The 17,687-nt window shown below is 53.1% G+C and overlaps 2 protein-coding genes across 3 annotated transcripts in view; one reads left to right on the top strand and one right to left on the bottom strand.

The window, feature by feature from the left end:
- Nucleotides 1–278: 278 nt before the first annotated feature.
- Nucleotides 279–16,880, top strand: PGS1 (phosphatidylglycerophosphate synthase 1). 2 transcript variants are annotated; one of them, XM_059864092.1, is made up of 10 exons: nt 279–481; nt 4,644–4,833; nt 5,190–5,267; nt 6,157–6,256; nt 6,903–7,092; nt 7,409–7,587; nt 8,477–9,010; nt 12,397–12,545; nt 14,558–14,700; nt 16,447–16,880. In XM_059864092.1, the coding sequence occupies exons 1-9, from the start codon at nt 294–296 to the stop codon at nt 14,675–14,677; spliced, it is 1,728 nt and encodes a 575-aa protein (XP_059720075.1). In that variant the 5' UTR covers nt 279–293; the 3' UTR covers nt 14,678–14,700; nt 16,447–16,880. The 2 variants fall into 2 exon arrangements, with proteins under 2 accessions (XP_059720075.1, XP_059720076.1); XM_059864093.1 differs by lacking the exon at nt 279–481 and adding an exon at nt 808–983.
- DNAH17 (dynein axonemal heavy chain 17) overlaps nt 16,254–17,687 on the bottom strand; it is a 32,027-nt gene continuing 30,593 nt past the window's right edge. Inside the window, exons 78-79 of the mRNA XM_059864094.1 lie at nt 17,387–17,612; nt 16,254–16,628 (exon numbers count right to left, since the gene is read on the bottom strand). Coding sequence (XP_059720077.1) covers nt 16,381–16,628; nt 17,387–17,612 — 474 coding nt within the window. The 3' untranslated portion in view covers nt 16,254–16,380. The remainder of the gene's footprint in view (nt 16,629–17,386; nt 17,613–17,687) is intronic.

The raw sequence follows: 17,687 nt of genomic DNA, 5'->3' as shown, positions 1-17,687 counted from the left end.
CCCGTGGCTGCTCCCCGGGGCTCCGTCCGAGGGGGGTCCTCAGCCCTCCGCCCCGCCCCGGGCCCTCGGCCGGAGCCCCGGTGCGGAGGGTGCCCGGCGGGAGGAGCGGCGCCGGAGCTCCCCTCCCCACGCGTTTGGCAATTGTTGGTTCTGAGCTCGCACACAACCCGAGCTCTGTCCGTGGGTTTATTTTAAACAGTTTAATTTGCCCCGGAGGAGCGGCCGCTGCCCGGCAGAGACCAACCCAGTGCGGCAGTTCTGGGAATCAGCGCCGGCGAACCGGCTGCTCTGAAATGCAAACGAGCCCCGGAGCGCTGCCGGGGCGGGCAGGGATAGCGGGGGAGGGACGGGACGGGCACGACGCGGCCCCGGGGTTCCCCGCTGGGACCGGCTCCCCGGACTGGGGGGGGACCCGCGGTCCCCGGACTCTGCCCTACACGGCGGGGCGGCGAACGCCGGTTCTGCCGCGGGCGAGAACCATGTACGTCCTTTCGGAGTCGTTCAGCCGCGCCGGGACTCGCCCCGGGGGGAGAAGAGACACCGGGGTTGACATTGCCGGGCAGCCGATCTGGCTCCGCGTGAGCCCGTCCCACGTGTGCGGACCAGGGGAGCCGCGGTGCGGCCCCGCCGGACCACGAGCCCTTCGTGAGCTCCTCTCGGCCCCTTCCCGGCCCTCCGCGGGCTCCGCGCTCGCAGGCCGGGCGGGACGGCGGGGAAGGGCGGACACCCCGCGCAGCAGGGCCGGCGTTCCCGGGAGCCGCGGGCCGGACCCGGGCGGGGCGACGGCGCGGAGGCGGTGCGGAAGCGGAAGGCGGTGTCGCCATGGTAGCGCGGAAGCGGAAGGCGCGGGCGATGGCGGCGGGCGGCGCGGCGCTGTGGCGGCGGCTCTCGGCCTGGCTGCCGCGGGGCCGCCTCGGCCTGGCCGCGCTGCTCGGCCGCCTCTCCGACCGCCTCTCCCGCGGTCGCGACCGCCGCGCCCGCAGGTAAGGACCGGCCGGGACGACCCCGCCGGCTCTCTCGGGGCCGCCAGGCAGCGGGAGCCCTCGGCCGCCCCCGCAGTCGGTGTCGCGTTACCGGGGCATTCCCCGCTCGCCGCTTCCCCTTTCCGGCCCGGCCCAGCCCCTTGGAAAAGCCGCGTAGGGTTGAGGAGCGGCCCGGGACCCCCGGGCTGGGGTCGGAGCCGGGTTCGGCTCTGCTCTCGCCGACCCCTGCAGCTCGCCCCAGTGTCTGATCGCCCTGGGGACAACAACTGAGCGTTATTTCCCCTTCATTTCCCATTCCCTTGCCTCCCGCTGTCCCCGGGCGCCCCGCGGCTGTCACAGCTCAGCCCTCGGGGCGGCACCGGCCGGGCTTGCGTCTTCGGCTCAGTCCCCCCGGGCCCGGTGGTCGCGGAGGGCGAGCGGGACGGGGCCGAAACAGGTGTCACAGGTGTCACAGGTGTCAGCCCCCTCTGTGCCCGTGGGCAAGAGCCGTGAGGGGCAGGAGACGTGCCCCGCGGCCGTGCCCGGTGGCTGGCACCGGTGGCAGTGGCCGGCGGCAGTGACCCCCCAGCGGCTGTCGCCGCGCTCCTGGAGGAGCTGCATCATCAGTCTGTGCTCTTGTTCCCACTAAGGAAATTCTTGCCACACTTCTCTTTTGGTCTCGCCAGTGTTTTTAGGGCAGATAAATTCGGCTGAGCCCTGGAAAGCAATCACTGAGTTGACAGAGCAGCGCTGTAGATCCCCCCGTGTGCTGCTGTGTGTGGGTGAAAGGACAGCACTGTGTTCCGCAGTTTCACTTCACCTCCGGTTCTGAAGATGAGGTTTTACGGTGAATAGGAGTTTCAGCTGCATTGTGAGTTTCATACCAAACCTACATTTTAAAAAATAGAACACACCTCAGAAAATCCGTTGTTTCTATTTAGGGTAAACTTTTTACTCAGAAGGGGTCTGAGGTGGTTCCTTTTGATTCCGTTTTCTCTTTCTGGTTAACTCAATGATGTGAAGTACATGGAAAGGGCTCCCCCTTAGTTCATTTTCTGTTCCTCTGAAACCTGTTTTGTCACAGTGTGGAATTTTGATGATTTCTTCATAATGTTATGTGGTTTCTGGTCGTTGTATGTGCATGGTTGCAAGGGTTGGTTGTACTGGGTAGTCACTGAGCTGATGTCAGTCTCTGGTGGGTAGAAGCTGCTCCTCTGGGAGCCAGTTGCTCTGCCAATGGCTCTATGGCTGGAGCAAAATACAGATTTATTTGATAATTCTAAAAGCCATAGGTTCTCAATGCTGAATAGGGTGTAAATTTCAGTATTGAGTTGAAAGACCAAACAATGTTGACACACTGTAAATTACCTAGGGAGTGAAAAATCTGAAGGATGCAGTTAGTGAGGATAAATTGACCTATGCAGAATTAAGCTGGACGAAACCAAATAATGCTGGTGCTGCAGGTTGATGTTCCTCCAAATGTTCCAGTCAGAGTCCAGATGCTCCAAGCTCAACCCATCGCTGCCTGCAGCCTTCAGAGCTGCCCTGGGAGCTGCCCCTGGCTCCAGGCAGGCAGGTACAGGGCCACAGGCAGGAAGGCAGGTGCAGTTGGACTCCCACTTCCAACAATCCTTGCTAGAAAATGCCTTCTGGGAATCGTGTTTCTGGAAAGTGTCTGCTTGGCCACTGGTCTGGCTTCTGGAAGGGTAATTGGGTTGGCCAATGGGATAATGAGGACGATACTCTTCTCTGTTGGTTGTTATTGTAAAATACATAAAATTTGCCACTGCCTCCTCTCTGGGAATAATTCCAGAGGATATTTGTGACCTGCGGTGCTGGGTTATAGTGCAACAATGCCCCTGCTCTGTGGGGTGAGCATTAGGTGGGTTTTAAAGCCCTGTGTTTTTGGATCCAGTGTGAATTCCTGTAGCTCTTTGTGCCATGCTCCCTTGCAGAGATGGAACAGAGGGAATCTCTGTGTGTGTGGCATGTGAGGATTGAGGTGAGCAAAGGTGTGTGGAGGTTGTGCTCAGGTTCTGTAGAGACTTAGAAGAATGTGCCTGAAAAATGGTATTTCTTGTGTTTCTGTTCTGCTTTAATTTTTTTCTGCACCTTTTAGGGGATATTTGCATTGTTTTTAACAGTCTGTGCTGGTGATCTCTGTCACTTCTGGGTATTCAGGCTGAGCCCAGTCCATATGATCTGTTAAAACCCACCATCCCAGGAATTCCTGCACTGCCTGACTCAGATTTCGGTGCTCACAAATAGTCAGTGACAATCTCGTGGATTTGCCAGGAAACGCCACTATGAACCGGTTTCCTTGTAAGGATGTTTGGAAACCTTGTGAAGATCCAGGGTTGTATCATGAACCAGATGAGTGAAATCATTTTCCTGGAATCTGTGTTCATTTGGGCTCTGGATTGTGGTAAAAAGCCAGAAGTTCCTCGTAACAAATTCTGGTAAAGGTTGTTATCAAGTTTCCTCTTGGTGTGTGGTGGTGGTGGAATCATCAGGATGGGCCACGGGACGGTGGCTGCCTGCTGGCCCGGGGTCCTGCTGGTCCTCAGGGTGAGACAGCCAGCCTGCTTCCATCCCAAGAATCCCGGCTCCCACGAGTGGGGTTTGCAGACTGGAATGGTTCCTGTGGGTTCAGGGATGCAGTTCAGTCCCTTGCTCATAGATTCCTGGATCTCCTGGGAGCCACTGCTGCTGCTAATTGTGCTGAAATGTGGTTTTGTCATGCGAACAGACTCCTGACAGGGGTTATTCTATGACTGGATGAATTTGCATGTGTGAAACCTCGGAGAGGAGAAGTTACTGCTTGCTTCCTGTCACCCGCTGCGTGATGCTGGCAGTAAGCTGGTTTCTTCCCAAAGTGACTTCAAAGAAATTCAATTTGTTCCGAAATTTCTTTTTGAAGAATGAGTTTCCTGACGTCTCCTTCACAGGGAACGTGTGGAAACCTCCTCTTTTGTGAGGTTTGCAGGGGAGGTTGTGACCCTCTCTTGGTGACATTGCTGGAGGGGGATGGATCCCTGTTGTGGCCATTGGCACATTCCTGCTGGGACATGGTCGCTCCTTTTTCTCTCCTTTTTCGGGTCATTCTTGGGGTGTGATTGCTCTGCCTTTACTGGGGCTTGCACTTGATTACCTTGTGTGCTGAAGATCTATTTTTGGATAAGGTTGAGGGATGGAGGCATTTTCCTCTTTAACGCTGCATGATCTTTAAACCTGAAACCTGAACTTCAGCCCAGCTGAGAACAAAGCTGACATGAAGGGAGTGTTGGCTGATGTGTGTGTGATGGAGATAATTCAGAAGTGGCTGCTTACAGGTACAGGTAGTACCAGCACAGCACTGCCAGACACCTGAGCATCCCCACTCATTTTCTGCAGCTCCCGGCCTCCTTCCCCTCCCATGTTGTCCTGATGAAGTAGTTGTTTCCCCTCATCTCCATGCCAGCTCAGGGGAGGAGCTGGTGATGTTCAGATCTGTTCTCCCACATTTTGCCTGTGTGTCTCTGTTTCTACATTTGGCTTTGGTGATCCAGATCAGATTATGGAAAGGGAAAGGCATTCTTGCCGTTGTGGATCCCTGCCTGCAGCTTTTCCTTTACCTGCCTGGAGTCTTGCTGGGAAGTAGAAGTTTCACTACAAAGAATTTCTCCATCTTTCTTTGCACAGATCATCATGGCTCCTTCTAGCCCCACTACTCACCCCTCCTGTTCCAGTGGTCACAGCCCCACCGTGTTCCCTCTGTCCAGAAGGAGCACACAGGTTCCAGTGGATCAGGAATCTAGTCCCAGAGTTTGGGATCTCCAGCTCTCGTGTCAAGGTGCTCTCATCCCCGGCGGAATTCTATGAACTCCTGAAGGTAAGTTGTGGGAATGGTTTGATCCAATCCCAGTTTTGCAGCTGCTGCCTGGTAACTGCTCTCATATGGAGTAGGTTTAGCTGCAGGGAGTATGCTCTTCAGTTTCCCAGAAAGCACTAGTTTCTTCCTTCAGTTTAAGAGGCAGCAGTGGTGCTGCTGTGGCTCCGCAGAGCTCCGTGTGTTTTACATCACCACTGTCCATGTGTTACCTTTCCTCCCTCAAGGCCAGGGAGCCAGAGCAGAGATGTGGCTGAGGGCATCCTCCCACGGGAGTGCAGCACTGCCAGGTCTGGGCTGATGGCTCCTCAGGCCCAGACACCCGGTGTGAAATTGAGCTTGTGTTTTGCTGCTCCCAGGTGCAGATAAAAGCAGCCAGGCAGCGGGTGGTGATGGCCTCACTGTACCTGGGAACAGGACTCCTTGAGCAGGAGCTGGTGAGTATGGAAGGGTTTGGGAAGGCCAGGAGGGGAATGCAGGGGAGGGATGTGCAAGGGAGGCATGCTTCTGGTTGAGGTCTGGTATAGAGTCAGGGGTCTGCTGGACTTCTTCAGGGGATAGTTATCCTGGACATGTCAGGGAGGACTGGTCTGGTGTTCAGAGTGCTCAGGGGGGCTTTGTAAAACTCAGGTCATGGGAATCTGTTTTTTCCTGGCATTTTTCGTGAATGGGATTTGAGCTGTAGGTGTGTAGTGCTGTGTTTGGTGCTCCAGGTGCAGGACACAGATGGAGGGTTGGTTTTCTGCATTTGAGACGGGGATCAGCTTTGCTTCATGGTATTTGCCTTTTTTTTGTTCTTTCCTCTGGAAACAAAAGCATTTTTGCCCAGGGGCTTGAGGAAGAAGCCTGGCCTTGGCCTGGTTCTGATGTTAGGAAGCAAATGCCCTGGCAGGGTAAAGGTGGATGGAGCCTGCATAGGATTTATGCCCAGCTTTGCCTGGGCTTGCACACAGGATTTGAATTTGCATGTGACAAACAACCTTGTAATTCAAGAATAAAACTGCAGTGAATTCCTGCCAATGTTTGTCTTTGGTGATGCGAGTCTGTGATTTGGGAATGATATTGGGACTTTTCTGTGAACATTAATTGCTTTTGTGGGACTTTAAGAATGTGGGCATGTAAAATTGAGGCCCTATGATCTGTGGCTTTAGGCTGATGGAGGCTGCCAGGCTGGCAGATGCAAAGGCTGAAGTGGCTGTGCTTGGCACAAGGAGGAAGGACTTGCACCAGGGTGTGGGAGCTGTCTTGGCCACGGTCTCCTGCTGCTGAGCACTTCCCTTGGAAAGTGTATTTGCTTTTGTAATGAGGGGAGAACTCTCTCTGCAGGTGTATTGCTTAGAAGAAACACTGGAGAAATCACTGCAAGCAAAAGGCTCACCTGACCTCAGAGTTTCCATTCTCCTCGACTACACCAGGGGTTCCCGGGGTAGGAATTGTTGCTCATTTCTTTTGTCAGAGCCTGATTTTAATGTTAGGCTAGAGAGACAGTTCTTTTAAGAGTGGGTATCTTGGCCAATTGGACCTACTTGCTTAAAGCATGCACATTTCAGGATTGACCTTTCATATTCCAGAACTGCATATTCCCAAAAAAACCTTCAAGCTGAAGAGCTTTTCTTCCAAAAATAGATGGTAGGGGCAAGAAAGGCCAAACTACTCTGTGCAACTTGTGTAGTCTTGCTTGGTTCATTTGTTAGTGCATTTGCCCTTACTCATCATGCTTGCTTACATTTTCATTTTGAAAGGAGAATGGGAATTTTTGGAAGCAGCAGCACACTGAATCAGGAACCTGTGGTCATCTGCAGTCATCTGCAGTGATTCTTGTAGATGTGTTGCCAGTGCTGGTGAGGCTTCCTTAAGAAGCTTGAAAAGTGTCAGACCTGCCCTGTGACTGATTCTGAATGTCAGTTTCAATATTGACAGAGTGCAAATGAAAGTGTTCTAAAAAAAACAAAAGGAAAACACGTGAAGTGCCAGTGGATGGGAGGGGTGCTCACGCTGTGACCAGCTGAAGAGCTGTGTCATGATGTGTCCTGTCTGTGAGATGTTTGTGAGAAACTCCCTTTCTGTCCCAGGCAGGAAGAATTCTCGAACAATGCTGATCCCGTTGCTGCAGCGATTTCCCCAGCAGGTCCGTGTGTCCCTCTTCCACACCCCAAACCTGCGTGGACTGCTCCGGCTCCTGATTCCGGAGCGTTTCAACGAGACCATCGGGCTGCAGCACATCAAGGTCTATCTCTTCGATGACAACGTGATCCTGAGCGGGTGAGTCCTGCTGCCTCCGGCCTTGGCGCCATCGTTCCCTGGCCTTTGGGCAGGGTGTCTGTGCTGCCAGCCTTGTCTGAACATCTGGGCTCCATTGTGATGCTATCAGTGCTCTTCTGAGATGGGAGAGTTCCTGCACATGAGATTCTCAAATGAAAGCGAGTCTTTCTTAATGGGAAAAATATTTCGAGATTCCGAAGGAAATGGCCAATTTGTGCTTTAGTGCAGCTATCCCAGAGTGAGGCCCGTGGCCTGGCCTGGGAGGTTGAGAATCTTGTGCCTGTGCTCTGAACCCATTTCTTCCCTTTCTCTTCAGTGCAAACCTGAGTGATCTGTACTTCACCAATCGTCAGGACCGCTACGTCTTGCTTCGGGACTCTCCTGAGATTGCAGACTTCTTCACGGAGCTTGTGGATGCCATTGGAGATGTGTCCCTGCAGTTACAGCAGGATGATACAGTCCAGATGATGGAGGGAATGGTACATCCATACCAAGGTAGGGGGGAGCTGTCTCACCTGGTTGGGTGATGGCATCCAGAGGAGAGGAGTGACGGCCAGGGTTTAAGGATGACTTAGACTCCTTCCATGTGGGAATTGCTGGGTGTCTGACCATTGTTCAGGCTGTGGGGTGTCTGTTTTGTGCCATCCAGTATTATAATCAAGATTGCTTGAGTTTCAGTACTGGGTCTGTTGGGGTTTTCCCAGCACAGTGGCTGTCACAGGCTGATTTGACAGGGCATGCAGAGACTGGAAGTAAATCTGCTTCCTCATAAATGTGCTGTTTTTGGCCTTAAACAAGAACTTCAGTCCTTTGAGAAGTTTTTCTGATATTAGCAGCTACAATTCCAGGTCCTCTGAGTGTGAATGTTCTGAAAGGTTTATGAATGTTCTGCTATTGTTGGTAATTAATCTTTTGTAGTAGAGTTTGTTCTGGGAATCAAATGGGAATCAGTTCAGGAAGACTGGGAACAAGCATAAAATTGGGCAGAGAAGGGCAGTGAAATGCCAGGCTGATTGCGTCATCAGTTTTTGTCCTGGCCTTGCACTGCTGGGTGATGTAAGTTCAGGCTGGGGTTGGGAGTTTATTTGTGTGTTCCAGCTCATTCTTGGTTGTCAGAGTAGCCTTGCCCTCGTTCTCTGCTTTCTCAGAGGATTTTTCAGGCTGCTGCCAGGTGCTGAGCATTTCTTTTCTCTTCTGTAATGTAGCTCTGCTGACCTTGAACCAGCTGGTTTGGGCCTTAAGACAGAGAGTCGTGTGCACTCTGTGTTTGCTCCTGTTTGTTCCTGTATCCATGTCCTGTCAGTAGTTTTCCCTGGTGTCTAAGAGGTGACATGTAGCTCTGTGCGTGTAGACCTCAGACACATCTCTCTGGCTTTTCCTGCAGGAGACAAAGTGGCTTACTGTGAGATTGCCAACCGGAGGGTCATGGAGGTCATCAACTCTGCCCGCACACGGCAGGAGCTCCTTCATGCAAAGACTTTCCACAGCAGCCAGCCAGGCAGCTCCCTGTTATCCCAGCAAGGCTCTCAAGCAGCTGGGAGTCTGAAGCCAGAACCCGACACCTGGATCTATCCCTTAATCCAAATGAAACCTTTTGGGATTCAAATAGACGAGATGGTCACAGAGACACTGCTGACAGAGGCTGAGCGGGATGCCAGGATATACCTCACCACTGGCTACTTCAACTTGACACAGGCCTACATGGACCTCATCCTGGGCACAAGGGCCGAGTACCGGATCCTCCTGGCCTCGCCAGAGGTCAATGGGTTTTTTGGTGCCAAAGGGGTGGCAGGTGCCATCCCTGCTGCCTACGTTTACATTGAGCATCAGTTTTACAGTGAGGTCTGCTGCCTGCAGCAGCAGGAGAGGGTGCAGCTGCAGGAGTACTCCCGTGCTGGCTGGACGTTCCATGCCAAAGGTAAGGTGCCCTTATCCCCAGGGGTCCCCAGAGGTGTGTGAGAGCTGTGCATTTGGATTGCGAAAGGAGTAAGGGGCTGGCTGGATGCCAGTCTGGGCTTAACCTTCAACGTACTCCTCCAAAGTTCAAACAGCGTGCTTGTGTAACCTGGAGGCAGGGTTTGGATCACCTGGGGGACGCCTTGGATTTGCCTTTGGTTCAGTACAGTCGCAGGGATGATGTGAGAGCTGTCCCTGTGGTGGCACTGAAGCACTGCCTGGATGAGAAGGGTGATGTGAAGGAAAGGAAGCATCTGGATGCGTTTATGATGCAGTCAGTGCCCTGGTGCAGTTTCTTGTATCCCTTGGGCTGGTTTCAGCAGGCAGGAGTGCTGGCTCTGCTGGGGACCCTGCAGGGGTATCGGGGGCAGGTGCTGGGAGGGAGCTGCTCCTGAGGCCTTCCCAGCAGCAGGTCTGTAAGGGGACAATGTCACTGCTGGGGGATTTGCACCAGCTCCCGTTCCCAACTCACAGGGGGTGCAGTGTGAGGAGCTGCAGCATGTGCTTATGGGAGTCAGGGCAGCCAGAGGGCAAGGGGCTGAGGAAGGAATATGGGCTAACATGCCGTGAGTTAATAATGAACGCTGTCCTCGAGGTCTTCTCTGGGAGAGCCTGGATTCCTGCTGAATACACTGTACCCAGCTCCCACAGGCTCAGCACAGTGTTCCAGCTGGAGTGTTTGGGCTGTGATTAGAACGCTGGGGCTCTAGCCATGCCTGTTTTGAAGAGAGCTGTTAGCAGGAATGGCTCCATTCCCCTGCTTTTCACAGGGGTGCTCAAGGGAGGCTCAGAGGTGGCAGGGGAGGGAAAGCTGCCCAGTCAGCCTTCTCTCGACTGTTGAAAATCCCTGGGTGCTACTGGGTGCCTCTGTGTTGAAATGACAAACAGATCTCAGAGTGTCCCACCCCCAGCATGCCCAGGAGTGCAGGGAAAACCCTTATCTGACAGGGCAGCACGAGGGAGGGCCCTGCCTGCCTGGGGTGTCCTGTGTCCTTCAGGATGCACGTGGTTGGGCGATCTGTTTTCCCAGGTTCTGCCTTTGTTGAGCACTGCTAACTCCCCGTGGGATGTGGTTTGGCATAAACTGAGTCCAGAAACAAGGGCTGCTTTTCCCAGCTACCAAAGTGCAGATGGTCACCAGTGCTATTTGGGCCAGCCAGGCCTCGTGGGACAGTGCTTTGGGCTCTCTGCTCTGTGGTTTGCTTGGAGAGGGATGCAGGGCTTGGAGTTCAGCAGCTCCTGTGCTAGCAGGAGGGACAGTTGGAGACATTTGCTGACTTGTTTCCATTCCCCTTCAGAGTGCTGGGAGGATCAGTGTGCAGCTCCTCCTCCAGCATGCTCTGCCCTTGGCACAGGTTGGATTCACCTCATTTCCTTCTGCAGGAGTCACGTGGTGTGGCAGAGAGGACAAGGACAGAAGAGGGAAGGGAGGAAGCCTTGGAGATGTGAAGGGCATGTGCACAAGGAGCACATGGAGCCTAGCTCCTGGCTGAGCACATGAGATTCCCAGCAGCAAACAGTGCCTGTTGGTGCTTCCTCTCTGGGCTGAGACGAGACACCCTTGAGTCTCCCATGGGATCCCCAAGCACTGGGGCTGTGCTGCATGCCCCTCCTGCTCCCCTTAACTTGTTTGTATCTGCATGCAGGGTGTCTCCCAGGGATGTCTCTCGTGGGTGCCCATGCAGGTGTGGCAGAGCTCTGCACAGATGGGGTGCACGTCTGAGCAGGACTGCCAGCAGCTGTCCATCCCAAAGCCCACCTGCCACTGCCCTGGGTGCGGTGTTGGGGGTGACAGGGGTGCATCCCTTGGAATCAGGGTCCCTTCCAAGCACGTTGTGGTGGCAGGGTGCTGTGAGATAAACCCTGTCACTGCTATTGACTGGCGCTGGGAAGCTGCGCTTCCCCTTGCTGGAAGGTGAGTCACTGTTGGAGCAGATCCTGCCAGATGGCCGTGAAACCAGAGACCTCTAAAGGCTGTGGGACTGCCACAGGACACTTGGGAAGGCAAGGAATCTGTTCCTCATGGCTGCTGCTTGGGCCGAGGTCCAGCCACTGGCTGGTCAGGCACCAGACAGCCCCTGTCAGGGTCCTGTTTGGTGGCAGAATGTGACAAAACTCTGTGCCATGTGGCTGCCAGGGCCCGTGCTGGGCTGTCCAGCCCTGCTGTGCTGGGCTGTCCAGCCCCGCTGTGCTGGGGTGAGCCCGCGGGGGCTGGAGGCATTAGGGCAGTGCCAGCTCTGTGAGTGTGCTGTGGGGGCGGGGAGCAGCTTACAGGAACTGGCAGTGAATCGGCAGCATCTTACTCAAGGCATTCTTGGAACTGCTCTGGGGCTGAGTTGGGAAACCTGCTGCTATTTTAAGGCTGAGGTGGTTTTTATGCTACGGGTTCTTTGTTGCAGTCTGTGTGTGACCAGCCATGGGGATAAGCCTCTACCAGAGACTCACCCAGGGCTCTGCTGAGGAGAGCAAAGGCTTTCTGGCTCCATTTGTGCAGAGTGGCCACACAGCCTCTCCTTGGCAGCAGTCCTGATTCTCCTGTGGCTGTTCCTTCTTACCCTGCTGCAGTGATGTGCTTGAGAATAATGTGATGCTTCCATCTTTCCCTTGAAAACCTGTCCTGGGCTCTGTCCTGCTCTCTGTGCTGGCACAGCTGTGGGAGCTGTGTTGGGGAGTGGCTGTGGGGGTCAGGTGCCCTGACAAGAGTCTGATCTCATTCCTGGTGGCTCCTCTGGAAGTGAGGGTATGAAATAATTTGCACTTCTTATCTGTGTCTCTTCACGGTGGCATGTGAATTCACCTGCCAGAGCTGGGAGATACCTCTTCATGTCATGGTCCTGGGATTAGGGCTGGTCCCTGGCCCTGGGACAGGCTGGACAGACTTAGCCTGTCTGGCTGGGACTTTGGGGCTGGTTCCTTCACTGAAAACCTGTTTGTCTTCTCTTGGAGTTTCCGAATTCACTCTGGTGCAAAACAGCCTCTAATGCAGTGACAGGACTCACTCTGGATTGTTTTGGGACAACAGCCTGTGTGTTCCTGGGGCACACTGGGGGTGCTGCTGTTCCTAGTCAGAACACTGATTTGGGCTGTGCCAGGGCACCCCACACACCCCTCACACCCCTCACATGGCACACACTGCACACACCCCACACACAGCACACATGGCACACACTGCACACAGCAGAGCAGCCCTGCAGGCCCTGCTGGGCTGCTCTCTGCTCTCTGCTCCTGTACAGAATCTGTAATCCATGTTTAGAGCATTTAATTCACTCTGAGTGAAGGGATCATGTGAGCCCACCCTGGCCATTTCCTTGGCTCTCACATTGCCTCTCTTCCTCATTTTTCCTGCAGGCCTCTGGCTGTACCTGGCAGGGAGTGACCTGCCCTGCCTGACCCTGATTGGCTCTCCGAATTTCGGATATCGATCAGTTCATCGGGACTTGGAAGCTCAGGTTGCAATAGTGACAGAAAATAAAGCCTTGCAGCAGCAGCTGCATCAGGTAAGCAGCAGATTCTGGGGATGCAGTGGGGATGTTGTACTTCTGGGTTGCACAGGGGATGCTGAGGACGCAGTGGCAATAAAAACCTCCAGCTACAATAACTCAGAAGCTGCTGCAGCATGGGGAGTCCTGAGGAGCTGTCAGTGAAGGGACTATTGATGAGCTGCCTGCTGCAAGTGCCCAGTGCTGGGAAATGAGGCCGTGACGGGAAGGAATGTGTGTCCCCGGTGACCTCGGGTACCCAGAGTGCTCAGGGCTGGATGGACACACAGCCTTTGGGGGACCTGCTGACTCCTCTGCTTGCCAGCCACGCTGCCCCTCTGAGCCTTAACCCCAGCATTTGAGCATTGCCCAGGGCATGGCAGGTTCTGGGCTAATGAGGCCAGGCCCTTGGAATGGCTGAGCTCCGACTGGAAGAGGGATGGGACTGGCTGGGATGCCCATGAAGTTCTGTGACAAAATCCTTATCTTGAATAATAATGACATTATATAATCTTGACACAAACTTTTTAAAGTGGTTTGATATTCAATGTCCCAGGGTTTTTCTGTGCTGTTTCTAATTAGGCAGCTTGTAATGCTCAGCAGTTCTGCTGCTGCTCCGAATCCTGCCTGGTTCTCCAGCTGTCTTGACTGAATCTTCTGCTGAAACTGACTATCCCAAGTCATTTCTCCTGCAGTGTTCTGTTTCAAAGCAGATATTTGGTGCCTCTGTGTGACTTGGAGATCTCAGAAATGCACTATGTGAGGCAGGTGCTGGCAGAGTTGTCTGCAAGATCAATGGGAATTGCCCTCTTGCATCAGGGCTCTTCCCTGGAATGAGTCAGAGTGTATCTAATCAAAAACAATTCTATTACTGGAAGAGTTGCTTGAGTATTTCAATTCATATCTTGCCTCTGCTTGTTTCTAATGGAAGGGGAAAATCAATGGAAATGTGACACAAAGGAATTTTCTCACATAGGGCTGCAGTGATCTCATTCAAAGGGCTTTAAACCATTCCTGATTGCTGGAAGCTGATTCTGAGATGGGCTGGGTGTTTACTTTCTGTGGTCTTTTTTAGAAGACTTAATCCATTCCTGGGATGCTGCCATGAAATCACTTTGCCTGTGTAATGTTCAGTTCCATTTTAAAAATGTGTGCTGAGATTTGGGAAGAAATGTGAGTGGTCTGGGTGTCTTTGGGTGCTTCTGTGAATGAACTGAGATTAATTCAGGGAACTGGCCTTGCCTCTGGTGCTCAGATCTCACCATAATGGATGGTCATGGAGCAGAATCCTCACAGCAGGGCTGACTATAGCTCTTGGAGCATTTGAGGGCTCTCAAATTAGAGTGAATTGGTAGAGTAATGTCTTGGTTCATCTTTTTGGTCTTACTTTTCAGTACTTGGTTCCTGCTTCCCTGTTCCACCCTGAATTTAAATAGTGCAAGTATTTTCTGCTGTTTGTGACAGCTCCAATTATAAAAAAAGATGATGAACAAACTTCCAGGAGCTGTTCTGCTCCCTGTTTGCCTGCAGAAAACCTGACTGTGCTGAAAACCCCACTTACCTGTGATCAAAGCACTGCTCTCACGTGCTGTGAGCAGGTTATCAGCAGGGTGGTTCATTTCCTCTCTCTGCAGCTGGGTGCAGGCTGGGGGGGCCCGAGTGTTTCTGGTAATTTAGCTGAGATCACAACTGCACATTCATCTGCAAACACGGCGCCTGAGCCGTGTCTAGAAAGAGCTGCATAAGCCAGTCCCAGGAGGGTTGGGTGAGGTTTCCTTTTCTGGCAATTACAGCCTGGCCATGAGGAGTTTTCTGAAACTGGAGCTCAGCTCATGCAGCTGTGGGGCACAAAAAGGCAAAACCCTCTACCCTTGTTCTCTGTAGAGTTCTAATTGCAAATTCTTGAGGAGAAATGGTGCGTACTTGTGGCAAGATCCCTGGTCAGCTTTATCTGAGTTTGCTTCTCTGAAAGACCATTATGTAATTTAACACTTGGGATTTACTGAAATGATGTTTCTTTCCCTTTTCAGGAGCAAGAGCAGCTTTACCTCTGCTCAGGTGTGGTCTCAACATCAACGTTTGAGCAGCCAAGTCGTTATGTGAAACTGTGGGTGAAGCTGGTGACACCTTTGATCAAGAATTTCTTTTGAAAGGAGAAAAGTTGCTGCTTTGGGTGAGTTTGCTGCCATTATGGGGAATTATATTGCACTGACTGTAGTGAATAGCTGCAGTGCTCTGTCATGAAAGAAAGATTTGAACAATTAGTTAATGAACATGCAGGTGATGAGGGGAAAACCAGAACTTCTCGATTCCTCTGGGGTACTGGCTGCCATGGACTGGGATCAGTGCTGAGGTCCTGACTGGGTTTTGTCTACTAGAATTTCTGGAAGGGCCACTGGCAGAGAACCCATACAGTGGTATTTTCCATGCATGGAAATAAAACTCCCTCTCTGAAATGTCCCTTTCAGAGTTTCTCAGAGAGAGACTGTGTTTGTGCTGTCTTGACCAGCTGATCGAAAGCATTGCTGGAATACTTAAAGTGTTTTGTCTTTGTATCCAGTCAGGGCTTTGCTTTGCCCCTGTAGTGTTGGTTAACAAGGGCAGTTGGTTTTGCTTTTCTGTTTTGTGGTGTCCTGGCATTCCTGGTGGTTCCACTGCCCCATGACTCCAGCCCTTGTGAGTTCCAGGCTGTCCTTCCTGCCTGTTGCTGTGCTGGGCACAGTCTGTGCAGTTGGCACTGCTGCACATGTGCCAGGGTGCTGCATGTTCCCACATCCCTTTCACTTACCTGGCCATGGCCTCCCCCTCAGCAGGGTTAGCCTGGCTCCTTCACAGTCAGATATGTTACAAGTGCCTTTCCTGAGTTGTGAAAGGGCAGGAGAAGACTTTTGGTGCTGGTGTGGGTTTGAAATGTTCCTTGCTGGAAGTAGGGGGCTTGAACCATAACATCCTGCAAGGAAGGTGTTTGGAAGCCAGGTAAAAAGGTGTGGGAGTGCAGGGTAGAGTGTGGGCAAGGGTTTCTGATCTGGCAGTGCCACAAGCAGGATTTCTGGCACCGGAAAAAAGCTGATGGTAAGTGTGAAACTCAGTCATAACTGATTATAAATACTTCTGCTCTGTAAAGAAATGAGCTGCTCTCTGTGCCTCCCCTTGGGGCTTGTCTGACTGTGAGCTGTGAGGGAAGTTTGAGATAACTGTTTTAGAACTAATTGTTCAAATATTTCACAGGCTGGGATTTTGGTGAATTGTTTTATGCCAAAGGGACCAGCCTTGGCAGATCTGCTCCCCTTAATGTGTGTTACTGCTGATACAAATGATTTGTTGTGAAGAAAAGGCTGAGTAGGTTCTGTACCCTAGAAATAGAAATAACATGCTTTAGAGAGGAGCCTGTTTGCAGCTGGACCTTCTCTGGGCTGTGCAGGTTGGGTGTGGGTGAACTGGGTCAAATCTGCACCTTTCTTCTCCTGTCTGCTCCAGCCAGCCAGATGCTCCATGCAGGAGCATGAGGAGTTTCTGCTCAGTTTGCACTGAGCCATGACACAAAGAGCTGTGGGAAGATGGAGAGCCAGAAGAGGGAAAGGAGTCAGGCACTTGTGTGCAGTTGTTCTGTCTGGCTTCCCACGGTGGTCTGGCTCCCCACCAGCACCACGTCAGAAACCACCAGTGGAAAACCAGTATCCGCCCTGAGAACCCCGTGTGTTGGGGGGGAGCAGGCTCCTCACGGCAGCGCTTCCAGCCCTGGTTTTATTGAAACTTTGCTAAAATGGTTCTGCTACAATCAAACATAGACCGAGTTACACAACGGCGAGGTTTTTACAACTAAAAGTACTGCTGTTCTCCATTGTCATTAAATCTAGGCCTCTAGGAGCAGAGCCACACCAGCCAGGACCCACTTGGCAGCTTTTTCTTTTGTCTTCAGGTTGAAGGTCCAGACGTAGGTGGGCCCTCGCGTCCGTGTCTTGTAGACGGGGCATTCGTAGACGTTGATGGTGTCCATGCGGTCCACGGGGATGGCTCTGAGCAGGATCACCGGCATCTCGGGCGTCAGCTCCTTCATGCGCGCCTCGGCGATGGAGCCCGAGGGCACGTCCCAGCGCGCGCCTGCGGGGACAGCGGGGACAGCGCCTCAGGGACTGACACTGCCCCGGCTGCTCCCCCCGGGCTGCCCCCAGGGCCGCTCCCCGGGGCCCTCCCTCACAGCTACGCATGGCTGGCACTCCGAGGTTAAGGGTGGGTGGAGTGGCTCCACGGGTGTTAGGTCTGACATGTTCTCATCTCACTGTGACCCACGACTGCATTTGCCTTACTGTGTGTGGGATGTCTGAATAAACTGTGTCCCCACCCCTCCCTTCAGCTCGGCTTTATGTGGGAATTGCAGAGTTTGAGGTGAACTGGCTGTGTTGGGATCTGTCACATGCTGTCCTGTGTGCTCTCTGCTTTTGTCTAAGTGGACCCCTCAGCTGCTCTGCTGAACTGCCTCCTTCCCTCTCATTAGCAGTAATTATCGTGGATTTAAGTTTCTCAATTTGTCTTACTTGAGCAGCAAGTAGGAATGTGACATAAGTATTCACTAGAGCCCTGTAGCTCCAGGAGCCCTGGGGTTCGCGAGCTGGAGCCTGAATTGCTAAACCACAAATCTCTGGTTTGGAAAGGCTGTGTGATCCGGGCAGTGCTGCCCTCAGCTGGCGGCTGAGCTTGGACCCAGGTGGACCCAGGTGCACCCAGGGCTCCCTGCTCTGAGCTGCTGTCAGCGCGGGGCAGAGCAGACTGGCCAGCAAGTGCTGACACTGCACGAGGGAGAAGAATGGCTGAGCTGGGCCTGCTCCATGTCTGAAACACATCAGAGATGCAGTTTTTACCTTCCATGAACAGCCCGTGCACGTAGGAGCCTTCTCTAGGGGGAAATGTTATTTCCTCGCGAGTTTTTTTGGTCACATCTGCTGCCAGACACATCTTATCCAGTGGCCATTGCTTTTTCCTGGCTGTGGACTGCATGATGGCTGTGAGGAAGGACTGGGGGTTGAAGAATCCCGCCAGCCACACTGTTGCAGGCAGCACAAAATCTGTTGACCAGACTTCCAGTTCCTGGAAAATAAACCAGCAGAGTCCTTTAGGGTGGAGGGCGTGCTGTGAGCTGCAGGACACTGTGGCAGAGCTGAT

Source organism: Haemorhous mexicanus, chromosome 20, assembly GCF_027477595.1.
Source record: "Haemorhous mexicanus isolate bHaeMex1 chromosome 20, bHaeMex1.pri, whole genome shotgun sequence".
In the NCBI taxonomy this organism is placed as follows: domain Eukaryota; kingdom Metazoa; phylum Chordata; class Aves; order Passeriformes; family Fringillidae; genus Haemorhous; species Haemorhous mexicanus.
Note: the sequence above shows the minus strand (reverse complement) of the source record. Positions and strands in the feature narration are given on the sequence as shown.